The sequence below is a fragment of the Chiloscyllium plagiosum genome, chromosome 7 (genome assembly GCF_004010195.1).
Source record: "Chiloscyllium plagiosum isolate BGI_BamShark_2017 chromosome 7, ASM401019v2, whole genome shotgun sequence".
In the NCBI taxonomy this organism is placed as follows: domain Eukaryota; kingdom Metazoa; phylum Chordata; class Chondrichthyes; order Orectolobiformes; family Hemiscylliidae; genus Chiloscyllium; species Chiloscyllium plagiosum.
The window spans coordinates 9,298,250-9,318,473 of NC_057716.1; the positions used below are offsets into that span (position 1 = coordinate 9,298,250).

Genomic DNA, 20,224 nt, shown 5'->3' on the forward strand with positions numbered 1-20,224 from the left:
TCTCTTTTACATCTTTCCTCTCTCACCTTAAACCTATGCCCTCTAGTTTTGAGCTTGCCCATTAATCTTGACCTTTGCAATTCACCTTATCTATGCCCATCATGATTTTATAAGGTCACATCTATCAGGTCACCCCTCAATCTCCTACACTCCAGTTAAAAAAAGTCCCAGCCTATCCAGCTCATATAACTCAAACCCTCCAGTCCCAATAACATCCTTTTCTGCACTGTCTCTAATGCAATAATGCCCTTCCTATAAAAGGGCAACCAGAACTCTACACACAACTCCAAAAGTGCCTAATCCATGTCCTGTACAAATTTAACATGATGTCCCAACCCCTATACTCAGTAGTCTGGGCAATGAAGGCATGCATGCCAAATGTCTTCTTTACCAACCTGCAATGCAACTTTCAAGGAACTATGTGCCTGAACCCCTAGGTGTCTCTGTTCTACTCTGCTCTCCCCAGGGCCCCACCATTAACCGTACAAGTCCTGTCCATGTTTGTCTTATCAAAATGCAACACCTCGCATATATCTAAATTAAACACCATTTACCAATCCTCGGTCCAGTTGATCAAGACCCTTTTGTACTCTTAGATAACCTTCTTCACTGTCCACTATACCACCAATTTTGGCGTCATCCACAAACTTATGAACTATGCTTCCTATATTATCAATGAAATCATTTATATATATGACAAACAATGGTGAGCTCAGCACCGGTCCCTGTGGAACACCACTGGTCACAGGCCTCCAGTCCGAAAAACAACCGTTCACCACCACCTTCGGTATTCTACTGTCAAGTCAATTTTGTATCCAATTGGCAAGCTCTTCCTGAATCACATGTGATCTAACTTTACTAACCAGTCTACCATGCCGAACCTTGTCAAAGAACTTGCTAAAGTTCACATAGACAACATCTACCACTCTGCTCTTATCTATTTAATTGGTCACATCCTCAAAAAACTCAATTAAATTTGTGAGGCACAATTTCCCATTTTCAGTGGCAAGTTGGCTTTATCCCCTTAAACACATTGAGTTACCTATTGCAATGAGAACACAGTTAACCCAGATGAACAATGGGGGGGGGAGACAAAGAAAGGTTTGGAGAGGAAGAACTTACCTCAATGAACTGCTTTCTTTAACAGTAAGTTGCAAAAGAACAAACAATGATGGTGTTAAGGGGAAGAAGAATGCAAAAAACCAGGGTCAGAGGAACTGAAGTACAGAAAATTGCAGATCTGCTGTTGGAAGAGATAAATATAGCAACAGGAAGCCCTCAAAGTGATTTCAACATGTAAGAAAAAGACCCAAGTCAGAGGTATAGTATTTTACACAAAAGTATATTAGATTGAACTCACTGTTCAGCTTAAAAACTTGAATTTACACAGCACTTCTAACACAAGACCTCTGGTAAGTCCATCTGGCAGTGGGTTCAGGACATTCCCAACAATGATGAGAGAGGAGTCAGGGCCTTTGCCTCAGACGAATGGCAGGTTAAATTCCGGCTGGTCTATGAGATCATTCTTTCAACTTTGGCACAGGACTCCATATGTGAGTGAGAAGGCCACTGCAGCATTGATTGGGCTGGGTCTGCTTTAGTTGTTTCCAGCATCTAATAGACTACATTGTAGCAATTTGATACAACTTGCTAGAATATTTCAGGGTATACAGTCACATTATTGTGAATCCAGAGTTCCAGGCTAAGGCTGACAGATTTCCTTCTCTGAAATGTATTACTGTTTTTATGTGCTCACCATTGCTGAGATCAGTTTTATATTCCAGCTTATTGTAATTACCTGAATTTAAATTTCCTAGCTGACATCATAGGATTTAAAAGCAAATCTTTGGAGCAGTGATCCAGATCTCTAGATTGCTAGAATTACATAGAAAATTCAGGGAGAAAGTAAAAAAGGAGATAAGAAAGACAAAGAGGTGTTAGAAAAGACTAACAATTAGGCAAGGAATGTCTATATGTCTTCTGTAGGCATATGATTAATAAAAGGGTAGCAACCGGGGTGGGGGGGCGGGAGAGTTGCATTCAACTCCTGAATAATTAAATAATCAATGAAAAGGATACTGATAAAGTCTTGGTGAAAGAGGTGGTAATTGAGGAGAGCTAAACATTGTTAGAGGTATTAGAAGACTGGCCATCTATCGAAGATTGCTAAGTAACCAGCACCAGATGGGATCCATCCAAGGATTTTGAGATAATAGCAATAATCTTTCAATCCTCCTTAGATATGAGAACATTCTTGAAGACTCAAGAATTACAAACGTCTTTTTGACAAAGCTGCAGCACATTTTTACGCACTTTTAAGTTTTAATGAAACATCCTAAAGGCTTTATAGGAACATTACAAGACAAAAAGGCATTAGGAGAGATGACTAAAGGCTTGTTTAAAGAGCTAGATTTTCAAAAGTGTCTTTAAATGTATGGTGACAAAATGGCAGAGTAATTGTGGTTAGGAATGTACAAGAAACCAGAAATTACAAGACCATATCAACAGAAGAGGAGCAAGAGTAGTTCATTCAACTCCTCGAGCCTACTCCACCATTCAATATGAACATGGCAGATCATCGAGCTCGATACCTTAATCCTGCCTTCCCCTGAATCTCTTGATCACAATAGCTATACCACAAATATACCACAAGTCCATGAAGAAATTTATAGCTTTAAACCAGAAAAAATACAAACGTAATTAATGCATGTTTAATCTCATTCATACTTCACTCATTTTTTTTGTTAAGAGTAATGCAGTAATTTACATATTAGTGCAGTTCTGAAATTAAGTATCAGATTTAAAAATAATATTTTATCACAAGAAAACTTAAGCTAAAGTATTTCAATCTTTTCAGATTTCATTAATTTACCATTTTAGTACTCCTCTCCATGTGAGCATCTGTATGTCAAACATAACTGTACACAAGACTAGCAATAAACATCCTTAAACATATTAAAATTATAATTAGGGAACATGATCAGACAGTGAACTTGTCACCTTTGAAAAGTACTTTACTTCTTTAAAATCTGAGCTTTTGCTCGATTAATCTTTTCCACAATTGACTGATCAGTAGCTGCTGTACATTTTGAAAGAATAATGTTCAACTCGTTTTCATTCTTGCGTTCTGTTGCGGTTTCCACAGCTTGTTCTAGGTCTCTGTGTCAGCGAAAGTATAAAATAGATTAGAATGACATCAGGGAAACAATTCAGATGCTAACTGAAAGCCAAAATAACCATCAGTTTAAAGAATAAAAGTTGGTAATTTATAATAAGAACTGAAATGTTTAAAACGTATGGCTGGTCAGTCAGTTCTTGGAAGAAAGGATGGGCTAATTTTTTTTTTTTAAAGAGAACTCTAGTGAAAGTTATCCCTTGAAACTTTTTTGGATAAAATCCAGATCTATGGCTACATCTTACTAAAACTTTACAGCTGCCTATATGCCTATCTGCAATACCTGAAATTCCAAAGTCACGTCTGTCAACTTCAACTATTAGAAATTCTTATTCTCCATTTATAATGGATATTTTATAATTAGTTATATCCCTTGGCAACTTAGGCAAAAGGAACTTATAGGCTATGGTTTCCGTCTAGCAACTTAAAAGTTTAGGGTTCAAATTCCATGATGGCAGGTTGGGACACAAATTCAATAATTCTGTTAATTTGTGGGTTTTAAACAGATAAAATTACTACAGAGGTAGTCCATGTTCAAATATAAGATCTGGACAATATCCAGGATTGGGCTTACAAGTGGCAAGTAACATTTGTGCCACAAAAATGCCAGGCAATGACCATCGCCAAAATGAGTCAAATTAACGACAATCTCTTGACATTCAATGGCATTACCATCAATGCATCCGCCACTACCAACTTCCTGGAGGGTTACCACTGACCAGAAACCTAACTGGATTAGCCATGTACATACAGTGGCTATAGGAGCAGGTCAGAAGCTGGAATATTGCAAATAAGTGACTCACCTGTCCACTATCTACAAAGCACAAGTCAGATGTGTCATAGAATACACCTCATTTGCCTGGATGGGTGCAGCTCCAATACCACAAGAAGCTTGAAGTCATCCAGGACAAAGCAACCCCCTTACTTACCACCATATCCACTCAATCACTCCCCCCATCACTAACGTTCAGTAGCAGCAGTGTGTACCATCTGCAAGATGCACTGCAGAAATTCACCAAAGTTCCTCAGACAGTACCTTCCAAATTCACAACTACTTCCATCTCGAAGAACAAGGGCAACAGATGTATGGGAACATCGCCACCTATGAGTTCCCTTCCAAGCCATTCCCCATCCTGACTTGGAGATATATCTCCACTCCTTGAGTGTCACTGGGACAAAATACTGGAAATCCCTCCCTAAGAGCACTGTGGGTCAACCCACAGCACATGGCCTGCAGTGGTTCAAGAAGGCAGCTCACTATCACCTTCTCAAGGGCAACTAGGGATGGGCAAAAACTGCTGGCCAGCCAGCAACATCCATGTCGCATGAGAGGATAATAAAGTTGCTGCTGCATGGCTGTAAATACCAAACTGGTTTATCATTGAACCTTGGGTATAAAAAGCTGTTGTCATTATTTACTGTGGCAAAAACTACGACATCATGCAGTTGATCTTTAATGCCCTCCAGGAAAATAGAGCTGAGCAATAAACACATCTTACTCAATAATCAAATAAAACTTTGAATCTACTGCCAAAAATTGAAGAAACTTTCCGAATGTATTTCTTAAATGTTTAATTGGTTTATTGAATTTTCCACTGACCAAAAAAGGATCAAACAAAATAAAAATTAAACAAAATTACATTTCTGAGTAGTATTGCCAGATTTATCCATTGGATGAATTTGTTAACTTAAATGACTAGAGAAATTTTTACTTGACATCCTTAGTTATTGCCAAAAGTTAAGTTCCCTTCCTAATAGCACAATGCGTGTACCTACACCCTAAGAACTATAGGGATTCAAGGTGCACAGTGATGGGCATCAAATCCTGGTTTATCCCATAAACAATGTAAAGGAAATGTGCTGTGTATCTAATTTTTCAGGAGGCACAAGTACCGCTCAGTTAGTTGAATTGTCATTTTTTTTATTTCCAGCAGGTAGCTGTCAGAGGTTTTAGAATCATAGAGGCTTTAGAGCATGAAAGAACATCATCCTTACAGTAATCACTTGGAAAAAATCAAATTAGTTCCACCCACTGTAAATCCTTTGTTTTCATGTTTACTAATGTTTTATTTATATTTTGGAAACCCAAGATCAGCTGCGATCACACTGAATCACTGAACAGGCTCAGCCAGCCAAATGATTACTCCTGCCTTTATGTCTGCTTGTGCTTTCTTGAAGTGTATGAAAGAAAAATGTAATTACTATTTTCATACTTGTAAAGTTTACTTTATGTTCATAAAGCGCAGCAAGCACAAGAGTTAGGACAGTTAAAACAGACACAGACCAAGAGACTGAAAGGAACAAAGACAAAAGGATTCCAGTTCGACACAAAAACCTCAGTGTTTGGAAGGAAATGGAAAAGAAAATTAAAACATACTTGTCAATTTGGAATATCTTTAGTGCTTAAAAATGACCAACCCTATGTCCGTTAACCTCGCAAAGTATACCTAAGTATATCACAAAAGACAATTAATATAAGGTTTTGAAGGTGCCAGAAAGTCATAGCAGAGGGATCAGGGAAAACCACCGAAAGGTTTAGAATTATAAAAGTTGCAGTAAAATTCTTTCCACTTACCCAACCATAATATATCCTTTCACTTTCTGCTCTGGACTGACCTTTGCTACATATTTCTTAGCTTCATATTTGTTACGATGCTTTACACAGATTTCAACAAAAGGCTGGCAAATGAAAAAAAATTCAAAGCTTTAGAAATGCTAAAAAAAAGTTGGCAAATAAACATGTAAATACTACGTAGTGTTCAGGATCATAGAACACATACCATATATCCTATTGGGGATTTTTTGCTTTTAGAAAATTTCTCAAGTTCCTCCCAGTCTTGTTTCTCTGCCAGTGCAGAAATTTTCAGCCACCAAAACCTGAACATCATAAAAACAGTTATCATCTCTCAAGGATTAGAATTTTTTTCTCAGACCATTCAAAATAAAACACTTTAAAGTATGTTGCCTGTTTTTCAGAGCTGAGAGATACAGTGGCATCTCCTGAATTTTTAGAACCAAGGTGGGAGGGATCTTTGATTACGTTCGTTGCTTTCCTGAGGCAGCAGGATTACAGATGGAAGGTTGGTTTGCATGATGGACTGAGTTGTGTTCACAACTTCCATTCTTGTCACACCACGCTGTAGTGCATCCAGATAGGATGTTTTCTATGGTGCATCTATAAAAATTGGTAAGAATCTTTGTGGACATTCTGAATTTCCTCAGCGTCCTGATGAATTAAAGACATTGTGGTGCTGCCTTAATATGAAGGGCAATCTCGCTCATCTCTTTTATTCATGTTTGGTGCAAGGCTGTGAGGAGGTCAGGAGCAAGGTAGCCTGGCAGAATGCAAAACCTGTGTTGGAGAAGCAGCTGCTGAGTAAAGTACTGCCACCAATCCATTATTGAATCTAGTGTTTGTAGCTGTTCTGAAACAGTTTGGTTAGGGATGCGTCAAGTTCTGGACCACAAACTTTCTTTACTATTGTAGGTTCAAATCAATATCCTTTTGTGGTTATCAAAATCAAAATTTACCAGCATGAATGCTGCATTAACAGAGGAACATCAATGATTTTAAAATCAGTCTAAACAGGCAGACCTAAAGATGCTCCTTAGATTGTGTCCATTCTTAACACTGCAACAGTATTATTTCTCAAAACTAGTTAAAAGTGCAAACTACTTTTCCTATTTCTGGAACTTAAGTAAAATATTTGCTTCTTTCTCTCTCTCAAAGGCTTTTACACTCTGTCTTTTGAATGAACACTACTTTACAGTTGAAATATTATGCGTAGCTTGCTGCAAATACATTTGTGAAATAATGAAAGAACTACGTAGTTTTTATAACAACACTTGTGAAGACACGTGATTCTTCCTTCTGACTGCACTGCAGTGTTTTGGATTTCAGGTATATTGCAAATGGATCAGTCAAGCTTCGCTGCACATGGGAAAGAGAAATTTTTAAAAAATGTTCTAGCGTGTGCACCTTCTAGGCATCAATTATCATGGCTCTCATTTCTAATATTCAATATTAAGGTGGATACTCAAGCTTCCTCTGGAGTACCTTGTGTATCCACCCTGCAATCCTCATTTCTCACATGCCTTCTGGCAAAAGGTCATCGATCGGAAACATTATATTGATCCAAATTTTGCAGTTGTAATGAAAGTTGAGATCATCAACAATCACCATCATTACAACTGAGATACAGATGGCTACTTCTGGTACTCACACCAGTGCAAAGAAAAATGGTGTTTTCAGTCATTCTCTGCTCCACTGCAAGGTGTATTGTTGAAGCGCCGAGGCTGGAAATCTACAGAAATCTCCCGAACTGACATTAACATTTTAGACTCTAATTTTGCTGTGAAAACCCAATGTAAAAAGTTATGCTTTAATTGAATTAACTTTAATTGGGTCATTAACAGTGTATGAGTCATAATTATTCCTGAACAATCTTTCAGGGATCAAAGAACAACTAATTTTACCTTTGCAGAATGTTGAATTTCTCCATTAAACTTCTATAATACAAATAGCTTTTTTTAAAAAAAAGATTGATATTTCAGCTTCTATTATAACCTATGATTATGTTCCAATCTTTATTTCATTTTCTGTAAAATGACTAAAAAGTGAAGGATAATCACTTCCCAGTTTACACTCTAAGAATCTTCAATGTGACCGAGTGATTAGTCTGTTTGATGTCCACTGTGGATACTGGAAACTCACTATTGTTTGGGCCAGAATCAAATTATTGTCAGGAAAGGCAAAATCTCTTGCTACAGGAACCACTAGAGCTGTGAGCACTTTGCTTCGAGACTTGATGAGCATGCTGTGATTTCATTCATCACTCTAAAATCTAAGCTACTAATTTCTTTTGTTGCCGAATCCATTAGTTCCGTCATTTTCTGTTTATATATCAGATTCCCAGTATCCCACTATGTGCTATCATTTTACACTTGTTAAATTTTACACGGAACTGTTGGTGTATTTTATCCTGTTCAAACTTAAAATTATAAAAAATAATTCACTGTATAAATTGCTGCAATGATCTTAATGAACAATTTCAATGAGAACTACAAACGATTTGATCATACCTTTTGTCAGGAATTTTAAAGTCTTTGTAAAGTTGTTCAGCCTGTTTATGCTTGCTGTCCAGTAACAGTGCTTGAACAGTATCGTGCAAGGATAAGTCTAAATATGTTTTACCAGATTCTTTCTGCAATCGAAATTGGTATCGCAACAATTTTATCTGTTCTTCTGTGATCTAGAATTTGATAGAGAAGTCAGTTTACATACACAACCATATTTTTGTTTGTAACTGTCACAATAAGGAGGCTTTCTCTGCAAATTAGCTCCACAAACTGAGAGGTGCAGGACCATGAAGTGATTTAAATACAGGATTGAGAACATTTAAAGTTGTGTGAGATCAGCAGCCAATCAACAACCGGGACATAACCATAAAATCCATTTAAGTAAATATTTAAGTGATACTTTATTCATGATACTGATGGTTAACGGGCCTTAGAAAGTTGTTAAACGGCACATTGTGCAATGCAATAATAGAACATTGAAGCAATGATTTCTCTCATAATAGACTCCTGTCTTCAGCTGTATCATCTGTTTTTTTGGGGGTGCACGGATTAAGGCGAAAGAAAGAGGAATGTCTACAGCTTCTCACACCTGGAAGAAAATAAAAACTTAAGAAGGCGTAAAGAATGTGCAAGAAGCTACATAGTAACCACAGTGCAAATTGCACGGCAGGTTTTGGTTTGAATTGTGCTGTCACAACGGCAACAGTGGTGACTTTTTAACTTTATGGCATTTGGACAAAGTCTGGCATAATGTCACAGTGCTGAGTATGATATTTGCCATTTCTTCACGTACCTTGGCAGCAAATTCATTCTTGGCTTTATTGTATTCATCCACAGCACTCTGCAAAGCAGCTACTCGTCCCTCGATTGTCTGATAAGCAAAGTGAGATAATTTAAAACCTGAAAAAGGAGGCTGCAATTTAAACTTTAAAAAAAAAATCAATGATAAGAGACCATTTCAAAAACTAGAACATTGATAATTGACAAAGGATGCAAATTTGATAGAATAAATTACATTAACCACATTCATGCTTATCAAATGGTCAGCAACTTGACATGGTGACATGTAATTTGCATAGATCTCAGTTGCTTACTAAAACAGATTTTTGAACAGTAACAATTTTTTTTGCACAAGGATGCTACTGTAACCTGTTTTATATCAGCACACTTGGTCAGCAATTATCAATTCCACCACTGGAGAAGGATAATATAAGCATTAATACAAATACTATGGCGAATATAAACATTGCAGAATGCACTGATATATAATTTTAGGTTGTGTGATATATTTATAAATATAATCCTGTGGAAAACAGAGGCAGATGGATGCTGGTTTGCAGCAGAGTCTTTCTGGAACAGTGACTAACTTCAACATTTATCACAACATCTGTAACTGCAAACCTCTAGAAAGATGTTTATACTGTTGGGCTGAAGGCAAGTGGTGTGAATATTTATGCTATGGTTTCAGTTCAGAAAACAACAGTGCAGAAGCAGGAGGAGTTCAAAGAACCAGTCATTTCAAGTTAAGTATTTAATTGTGAATTTTCCAAACCAGGATAGTTTGGTTAGAAATTTGCAGGTTATTAGCATTTTGAAAATATAGGCACAGATCTATGAAAAGTTCATTTGAAGAGGCCTGAGAAGAACTCATGGAATTGTCTCCAAAGAATTTGGCAAAGAAAATGTAAGAAGTCAGTAGAAATTTTAGTTGAGTTAGGGGTATAATTTCTCTAGACTTGAGTCTCTGTAATGGATATTGTTGTGGAGAAAAGGTTGAAGGCTTATTTTGCCATGTATTTGAGATCTAACCATGTTCTGTATTTAAATAGTTTGCTTGTTTTTCAGTTTTTGTGCAATAAGTTCTGTTTTGTTACTAAAGAAAATCTGCAGCCTTGTGTGAATATGTTTCAGTGGCTAACCATCATGTTAACTAACTAAACAAAATAAACATATGATCTACCATTGTTTCAATGTGGGATCTGACTTGATCAGTAGCATTATCAGTTGAGAGCCTAACTATTAATAGGATTAACAAATAAACCAAACAGCTACGTTAAGCAATCTTTACCCCACATCAGACAAGTGAATGTGAAATTAACCAGCTTAATCGTTACCTTCAATTACAGTTTGCTATCCTTTGTGCACTCAAACTAACAACTTTCTAAATGGTCATTGCCAGACTGTCATGCAACTCTAATTTCAAATCACAACCTATGCTGCACAGATTTGAAAAAAATCATGCAATGACTAATGCATATTAGTCAGTAAACTAAACAATCATTGCTTTAATTCAATTTGGCATTGAAATTGATGGTTATTTAAATAAAACTCAGGTGAAATCCAGCCCACTTAATTCAAAGTACCTTACATTAAGGCCTAACTTAACATGAATCAAAGTGTCAGTAATTGAACACTTTTTTTCTGAAATTTTAATAAAAACAGGACTCAGCCTGAGAATTACAACATTTTGGTTTTAACACCAATTTCCAGCAGATTTTTGGAGTCAAAAAAAGTTCACCAAATGTGCTAGGCTCATTTCAACAGGAGTTGAATGCATGTTGCTGGAAAAGCACAGCAGATCAGACAGCATCTGAGGAACAGGAAAATCGCGTTTCCAGGCTGAAGCTCTTCATCAGGAATGAGGCTGGGAGTCTTGGGTTGGGAAGGAAGATTGACAGGTGGGACAGGTCGTGAGAGCAGTGCTGAGCTGGAAGGAAACTATTAGGGTAGCTCTGTGTTGAGTTTTAATTCATGCTAACCTGAGAAATCCACAGCACTACAGGTACTGACTATGGTGGAGAGCAAGGACCCCAGCAAACTTTAAGTCACTCAGGTGGAAAATCTCTTCACTGGCTGAAAGAATACCTAGCACTCAGAATGTGGTTGTGGTTGTTAGGGGCCAATTATCTCAACACAAGTTCAAGGTGGCAGCTGGCCACAAGACAGTGACAGGTCATAACATCATAGTCTTGATGCTTCAATCCCATGCAAGATGTATTCTTGTTAAAGCATCTAACCTGATCATTTGTGTCTGGGTGATATTGTTTCTCAATGCATATGATTCTAGTGGCCAAGAAAGAGAGAGAGAGATGTCAGAGAGACAGAAAAAGAAATTTATAATAGAGACTAAGAATGAGGGAGAGAAAAGGGAAACTGATAGAAATTAATGCAGAGTAAGGCACAAAGGAGTGACTTTGAGACACTCAGTTAGAAGAGAATTATTTGTTTCAATTCAATAATTCAATTTGTTTTCACTGGAATTACTCTACAATTTGACTTAGTTAATATTGAATAAAAAATGGCCCATACTACAATGTAGGGCATTCACCAGCTGCATCAAAATAATCTGACTCATTATTTCCAAAGGTATGGGCATCCCTGATGGATGGGATGTGACCCCCCATTTCTATAGCTTTTGTGCACCTTGGCAGAGTCATCATTGTTCGCACATGCAGATGCTGCTGCATAAGCACAGTTAGTGATCTTTACTACATCCTCTCTGGTCATTAAGAAATTAAACTTTAGTTTGGAAAGGCCACACCGGATGCCAGTGGATGGGGTATTTTGCCCTTACCGTTTCATTAGAGTAACTGGAACGCACATAGAAGTTCCCAAGCTCTTGGTGGTTGTCATCCTGGTTGAATAGGTCTTTGAGCGTCTCTGGTTCTTGGTGCTTACAAAACTGTGGGCATTAGGATAAAAACATAATATTGCAGATACTGGAAACCTGAAATAATACACAGAGTGCTGCAGAAACTCAGCAGGTCTGACAGTTTCTGTGGAGAGAAAATGAGTTAATGTTTCAAATCTGATATGATTCCTCTTCAGCCTTGAAATGTTAACTGTTTCTCTCCGCATAGATGTTGCCAGACCAGCTGAGTTTGTTTCTGTGTTTGTTTGTGGACAAGCATTCACTAATCAAAGACCTTCACAAGTAAAAACATTTACTATGTATTGAATACGAAATATTCAATACTTATACTACATGAATTAGAAATATTCTCTTATCATTGAACAGACAAAACAAAATGGAAACTATGAGATCTTTGTTAAAACTACAACATTTTCGTTAGAAGTAGAGAATCAAATGGCCAGAACATCTACAGGGTAAGGGTCAAAAATTGTAAACTTAAAAGCTACACAATTCTATCAGTATAACAATAACTGGGAACACTAAAAAAGAATTTCACCAAAGACCTTTCTACACTTTTATGGCTATTCTACGAAGTGTGATTATAAATAAACTAAGTTAACCATAAATGATAGTTTATCTGCTAATCCTACAACAATTACAATACTTGTAATTAATTTGATTTGATTGAATGTGATTTATCATTGTCACGTGTATCTAGGTACAGTGAAAAGTTTTGTGCGCAGTTTCGGCAGATCATAGTATACAAAGACTATTCGGGTAACAGAAACAGAGTGAAGATTATGATGTTACGGCTGTAGAGAAAGTGCACAAAAGACCAAGATCAACATTAAATTTAAAATTTGAGAAGTCTATTCAGAAGACTAATAACAGCGAGGAACAAGCTGTACTTAGGATCTAGTGGTACTTGTATACAAACTTTTATATTTTCTGAGGGTACTTTTCACTGTACCTAGATACACGTGACAATAATAAATCACATTCAATCAAATCAAATTAATTAAAAGTATTGTAATTGTTGTAGGATTAGTAGATAAACTATCATTCATGGTTAACTTGGTTTAGTTATAAGATATAGGGTAAATAGTCAAGGTCTTTTCCCCGGAGTGGGGGAGTCCAAAACGAGAGGGCATAAGTTTAAAGTGAGAGGGGAAAGATTTAAAAGGGACCTAAGGGGAAACCTTTTAATGCAGAGGGTGGTGTGTGTATGGAATGAGCTGCCAGAGGAAGTGGCGGAGGCTGGTACAATTACAATATTCAAAAGGCATCTGGATCGGTATATGAACAGGAAGTATTTAGAGGGATATGGGTCAAAGCTGAAAATGTGTTGCTGGAAAAGCGCAGCAGGTCAGGCAGCATCCAGGGAACAGGAGAATCGACGTTTCGGGCATAAGCCCTTCTTCAGGAAGGGTCAAAGGCTGGAAAAGAAGACTAGATTAATTTAGGATATCTAGTCGGCATGGACGAGTTGGACTGAAGGGTCTGTTTCCATGCTGTACAGCTCTACGACTCTAAGTAGAAACATTGTTGTGCTTTCTTGACCATTGCTATTTAGTATTGGTAAGAAAATAACTCATGTGGTGCAATTTGCTCACTAGTGATTATGTACCTATCACTGTTAGTTACGAATCAAAACACTTGGTGCCTGTGGCAATGGTGAAGGTAGCAAGTGAGCTGGGGTTGGGGTGTGAAGCAAGTCACAGGTGAATACAACTGTGGGACAAGGGGAAAAGAGACAGGAAAAAATAAAAACTTTACCCTAAAGCATGTACATGACAGATATTTTGCCATGATTTCCTTGACAAAATAATATTTACCCTCAACAGTCCAATCATTATCCTGGCGGTTTAATCAAACCAACCCAAGGGACAGGAGGCAAACTACTGAGTGCCAGAAGGGTACTATATGAAACTGAACTTGTAGACTCAATCCAGTCATACTTTACACTATAAACTGCTTTTTCACACCCTCAGCAAAATGCCTTTGAGTGGTGTTTGTGGGAAACAAAAAATACAAACACTGATGCAAGTAAGGAAGGCACCCCGAAGATTGGAATTAAGCTATATTGCTGGGGCAGATGGAATGCTTCTCACCTTTCCTGGATGAGTGCAGCTCCAACAACACTCAAGAAGTTAGACATCATCCAGGACAAAATAGCCTGCTTGATTGGCACCACATCCAAAAACATTTACTTCCCCCACCTCTGACGTTCAATAGCAGCAGCGTGTACCATCGACAAGATACACTGCAGAAATTCAAAGTCTCCTTAGACAGCATCTTCCAAACCCAGAATCAATTTCATTTAGATGGACAAGGACGAAGGTACATGGGAACACCACCTTCTGCAAGATCTCCTCCAAGTCAGTCACTACCCTGACTTGGAAATATATTATCATTTCTTCACACTGGGTCAAAATCCTGCAACTGCCTTCCCTAATGGCATTGTGGGTCTACATACAGCACAGGGACTGCAACATATCCAGAAAGCAGCTCATCACCACCTTGTCAAGGGCATCTAAGGATAGGAAATAATTGCTGGCCCAACCAGCGATACTCACATCCCGCAAAATAAAAGAATAAAACAGCTATTAAAAATCTTATGCTACACCATGATTTTATGCATTGCTCCTGACATTAGACATTAAAAGTGAATAAGTACCCCTTTCCTTTCATCTTCATTTCAAAAGAAAATGGTAATAAAAAATTCCAAGAATACGACATTTAGAACCAGCAAGAAATAGCTAACACATGTAAAAATGTACTCAATTTCCAGAAATGACAAAATGCATAATATGGCATAAAGCTGATACCTGACGATAAAGACTTAGTGCAACTGGTTGATTCTGAAGTGTCATAAAGAAATCTCCCCTGTTCATCTCATTCTTCAGGTATGTCACAACAGTATACACTGAAATGCAGATAAGTACAACTCATCAGGAAAGGAATCAAATTCAGCAGTGCAGTTTTAAACATATTGACACTCCTTAACAACATAATTCAATTTATCAAGTCATTCCTTCCGCGCCAAGAAACATTTAATTTAGCTGTCTAAAATATACATAGAACAATAATTTAATTTTCATAAGCTTCGTATCTAACAGATGCAGGAATTTGTATTGCTGCATGTACATCTGAATCTCATCCCAAACACTAATTACATTCAAAAGCCTCTTCAGAAACCAAAAGTAAATTTAGGATCGACTATCTCCCTTTGCAGGTACTCAGAATTTTGCAATACATGCATTAACAAAAAGATTTGCAACTCGAACTCACCTCCTCTACATTTCACCTAAAACTAATTCCGGGTCCTTGGAAATAAATCAAGGTTAAGCAACTGTTATATTGGTAGTAAGTGGATAATTTTGACCCTGATCACAATAATTGAATAAGGCATTAGTAAGACTGGCAGACTATTGCAAGTCCCACATTCAAAAGCATTGGCTCTTTAAAATAAAATGCCTCCAGCGACACAATGATCCAAGCAGCTGCTCTCCCCAAGAGCTCAGGACCAAATGGAGATTTTTGAAAAAAAGTGCTACCACAAAACAGTGAAAAAATTCTCCTCTTCTCCCAAAGGATGACCAGTCAAGAAACTCATAACTATTCCAAAACTATGGCAAATTACATGCTGCTCCATTTTACCCTGCAAAATGTCCTTAGGTAACACATTTTCAGTTAGATAAGTTCAGAACTTCTAGTTTTGTGTAGGTGAGCGTGCTGAATAAAGCATTAACCTGGTTTACTGACCTGTCCAATGCAACCTATCCCAGTGGTCCTGTTTTGGCTCAAAATGAAGGTACCCAGCTACAATGATTAAAATACGCTCCTCCCAGGATCCTACTGATTTTAGGATAGTGTGCACTGTACTTACAAATATAAATTAACCAACTAAGCCTTTGCAGCCTGTTTGCCACATTAGTCAAATAAAATCTTTTTCTGTTACTTCCTCATATTCTCCTCCTATTCAAAATAGAATTGAAAGAACAGAATTTATGGACAAAGTCTTTTCCCAAAAGCAGGATAGCCAACCATATTGACAAGTTTCTAGGAATGATCTCAGACATGAAAATTCGACTGTGATGATGAACAAATGAAAAAAATGTCCCAATATAATCAGGCGTCAGTTAAATGTGACAGTTGTTAGGTTTCACTTTTATTACAATATTTCAGTTACCTAAATCACTGTCTCCACTTTCTATTGCTTTAAGTAATGCTAACTGACTCCTTTTCATCTTCAACAGCAAGGGCACCTGCTCACCAGACCTTGGTTCGTACTCTAAAAGCTAGAACAAAGCAGAAGTTATATATCTTCTAGAAATAATGTTAACCTTATTTTCTCTTAGTACAGTTCCACATTAAATAAAGTAACAAAGCTGTACATTGCAATAATGTGGAAATAAAAAATTACACTATATTTTGTTATATATTAGATCGCAAACACCATCAAAGTAAGTTAACATTTGTCACTGTTAATTGTGCAAAAATCACACAGTAATTTTAGGTCAGAATAGATACATAGTTAGACATGAAAATCCAGCGTAACCGCCTAACCTACACTGCTCAGTATTAGCTGCCTGACTCACCTTTCAAATTCATTAAACAACATGATGTTCCTGTACTTGCATAGTGGATGCAAAATAAACTCCATATGTTTCAGTCTAAGCATCCTTTTCAACAGCATGTTAAGTTTAAATTATTGCCAAACAATCGTCTTGAAACAAAACATTTACTTTACCCATTTGGATTCTTACTCATCCTAGTATTTATTCAGAATGGTTCTTTTTGGTTTTACCTTTAATTCAGTCTTTCCTTTTATTTCATCTTATTGTGATTAACATTTTAATATATTATTATTTTGAAACTTGGACTCAAGACAGGAGAAAGAATAAATATTAGTTTTTGATCCTGAAGATTTCTTTTAAAACTAAAGGGTCAGAAAGTTCTTCTGTACAGTGAACAAAGACAACTTAACAGGAAAGAACATGGAAGAACTTAAATGACTAGCAAGCTAACTTGGGAGCTACTTGATGAGGTGTACAGAGTTGAACTTTTCTAACATCAGAAAAACAGATGGCCAGGGGTCACTCTCAGTTTCAGCTGAGAAGTTCCTAACTCTCAATTGAGAGAGTTTCATACCAGCAGGCCAGTTCAATGTGCGGCAGTCTAAGCTTTCAAAGCCAGAAAGGTTTCACAAAAATGTTTTAGCAGTTCAAAAAGACAGAATTTTTCTAAAAAATTCATTTAGGAAATGTCAGTGATGTCTAGTAGAATAATAGAATTAATAAAAGAAAATATGTGAGACCTCGTGAGTTAAGTAACAAAGCTGAAGAGTGAAGATTGTATTTGGTGGGCTGAGAGTTTGTAATGAATACTGCTGGGAAAAGGATTCAATTTTTCTTTTTATGAAAAAAATCTTTCCAAACTGTCTTACAAAGCATACAATTAGCTTTGTACTTTTTCCCCCGTTTGGTGTAGTAAACTTTATAAACTTAAAACTATACTGGAAGCCTCGTGTGAGCATGTGCAACGAATGATCACCACGTTAACCAAACAAAAAAAACTGATGATCTAACAAGTCAGGTTACACTCTGGGTTCTGATGTGTTCAGTACTAACATCAGCTGGAATCTTAACACAGAAACTGATCTAACTTTGAATTCACTACTCTAAACTTATAGTTTCTTGGTCAGACTTGACACTACTTTTTAATGATTATTCAACTGAATTTGTTAGTAGGAAGTTACAATTGTTTGCCCTGCTCATAAAGGTTCAAATTACCCTGCAAAAGGATGTTGGATTATTCAGACTTTCCATTAACAGTAATTTGCCATGCAAAAGCACATGTAAATCAATAACAATGAGGGCAAATATAGTAAATAGTGGATGTTTATTCACTAGCCACAGAAATGTTTGGGCTAATAAAAACTTAATGTTATTTCAACTTTGTTTGCGGCACTAACTTTATTATCATATGTGCACATTTATTGTCAAACTTCCCTTTGTTATGAATTCCTACATCTAATTGTATAATCCATTTTCTCAGATAAATTTAACATGTTGGTCATACATCACAGTCTGGAATGGCTTTCTGTTGGCTGTACCATCTCAGCTGAAAGGTTACAGTTATAGTTTGATGGCTTTTTGCTAACTTAAAATCCTATTTTTAAAATTATAGTTCTCAATATGCTTTCAGTTGAGTGCAGCAAACTGGGAAAGGAGCTTAGCAGAAAAGACAGGTCATGAATAATGGTAGAGGTTTAGGAAAATAGTTCATGACTCACAGTAAAGATACATATTAGTCAAGGAAAAGATTTCGAGGAAGAAGGTAAACATCCATGGCTAACCAAGTTATAGACAGTATCAAATTGGAAGAATAAGCATACAACTTGGCAAGATGAACAGCTCACCAGGGGATTGGTTAAGTTTTAAAAGCCACCAGAAGTTGCCAAACAAAAATGGAGAAAATAAACTTTGATGGTAAACTAGCAAGTAATAACAAAACAAATAGCAAGAGCTTCTTTGAATAAATAAGAAGAGGGGACGAAATGAACATTGGACCCCTTAGAAAATGAGATTGAAGAAATAATAATCAAAAATCAGGAAATGAAATAAGAGTTGAATAAATACTTTTCAGCAATCATCAACCTAGCAGAAAATAATAACATTTCAAAAATACTATATGATCAAAAGACAAAAGGAGGAGAGGAAACAAATATAGTAACTATCGTGAGAGTAAAGTACTAAGGAAACGAAATGGGGCTAAAGACTGATAAGTCCCCTGGACCAGATGGGCTCCATTCTAAGATATTAAAGGAGGATGCACTGGTAGTAATCATCGAAGGACCTTTCGATTCTGAAAAAGTCCAGAGGATTGGAAAACAGCCAACAAAATACTTTAATTCAAAAAGGGAAGAAAAGAAAAAGCAAATAGCAATAGGCCAGTTAGCGTAATATCTTTCATTGGGAGGATATGAGAGTCTATTATAAAAGAAGTAATAGCAGTTCATTTAGAAATATAATCAAGCAGATTCAACATGTCTTCATAAAAAGAATATTATTCTGACAAATGTATAAGGAGGGAATAGACAGGATAGATGAAAAGGAACCAACAGACATAAAATACATGAGTTTCCAAAAGGTGTTAAGTTGCCATACCCAAGGCTACATAATAAGATCCCATGGTGTTGGAAGTAGTATAATATCATGAATAAAGAATTGGCGAACTAATAGAAATCAGAGTTGGGATGGGGAGAGGTGCTTTTCAGCATGGAAACCCATAACTAACTAGTGGAGTGTCACAGGGATCAGTGCTGGGGTAACAATCATTTACAATACATGTTAATAACTTGATGAACAAAGTGAATGCACCATAGTCAAGTTCGAGTGAAAATAAAAATAGTGGGAATATGGGGGTACATATGCATATGTCACAAAAAAACATACACTTCAACAGGTTATAGGGAAGGCAAATGGAATATGGGCCTTTATTTCAATGGGAATGGAGTATAAAAATAGGAAGTATTGCTAAAACTATACAAGGCACTGGTTAGACCTCAACTAGAATACTATGCTAAAAAAAAATCACAGCACCAGCTTATAGTCCAACAGGTTTAATTGGAAGCACACTAGCTTTCGGAGCAACGCTCCTTCATCAGGGGGCTCGATCGTAACACAGAATTTATAGCAAAAATTTACAGTGTGATGTAACTGAAATTATACATTGAAAAATTGATTGTCTGTTAAGCCTTTCATCTGTTAGAATACAGTGTAGTTTCACTTCTTTCATGTGTAAATCACAAAACCTTTTTTTAAAAGTTGCATTCTCAGATTAGCTATTAACAATGGCGATAGCTAGACAATATGTTGAAGGTCTTGGCCCCCTGTGTTCTCTGTCTATGCCATGATGTTTAGATTGATTCTAATCTAAAAAGTGAGATAACAGAGTTTTACATAAATTCATGCAGTTTTTGAGCTCAGAGTTCTACATGAATGCATGCAGTTTTTGAGCAAAGTACAATGTAACTCTGCAAGTACAAATTCACCACACAAAATATATACACTCTCTCTCACACTCACAACCCCCAACCTCAAACCCCCCAAACAGACACACACACACAAAGACCCACATGCACACATATATTTTGTGGGGTGAATTTGTACTTGCAGAATTACATTGTACTTTGCTCAAAAACTGCATGAATTTATGTAAAACTCAGTTATCTCACTTTTTAGATTTGAATCAATCTAAACATTATGGCATAGACAGAGAACACAGGCGGCTAACACCTTCAACATATTGTCTAGCTATCACCATTGTTT

The 20,224-nt window shown here is 36.8% G+C and overlaps 1 protein-coding gene across 1 annotated transcript in view; it reads right to left on the bottom strand.

Moving 5' to 3' along the window:
* Nucleotides 1-2,280: 2,280 nt before the first annotated feature.
* The window catches only part of vps16 (VPS16 core subunit of CORVET and HOPS complexes), a 65,483-nt gene continuing 47,539 nt past the window's right edge, over nt 2,281-20,224 (bottom strand). The window contains exons 17-24 of the mRNA XM_043692977.1: nt 16,081-16,189; nt 14,717-14,814; nt 11,829-11,936; nt 9,048-9,125; nt 8,258-8,427; nt 5,956-6,052; nt 5,751-5,854; nt 2,281-3,159 (exon numbers count right to left, since the gene is read on the bottom strand). Of these exons, the coding sequence (XP_043548912.1) occupies nt 3,015-3,159; nt 5,751-5,854; nt 5,956-6,052; nt 8,258-8,427; nt 9,048-9,125; nt 11,829-11,936; nt 14,717-14,814; nt 16,081-16,189 (909 nt within the window). The 3' untranslated portion in view covers nt 2,281-3,014. The remainder of the gene's footprint in view (nt 3,160-5,750; nt 5,855-5,955; nt 6,053-8,257; nt 8,428-9,047; nt 9,126-11,828; nt 11,937-14,716; nt 14,815-16,080; nt 16,190-20,224) is intronic.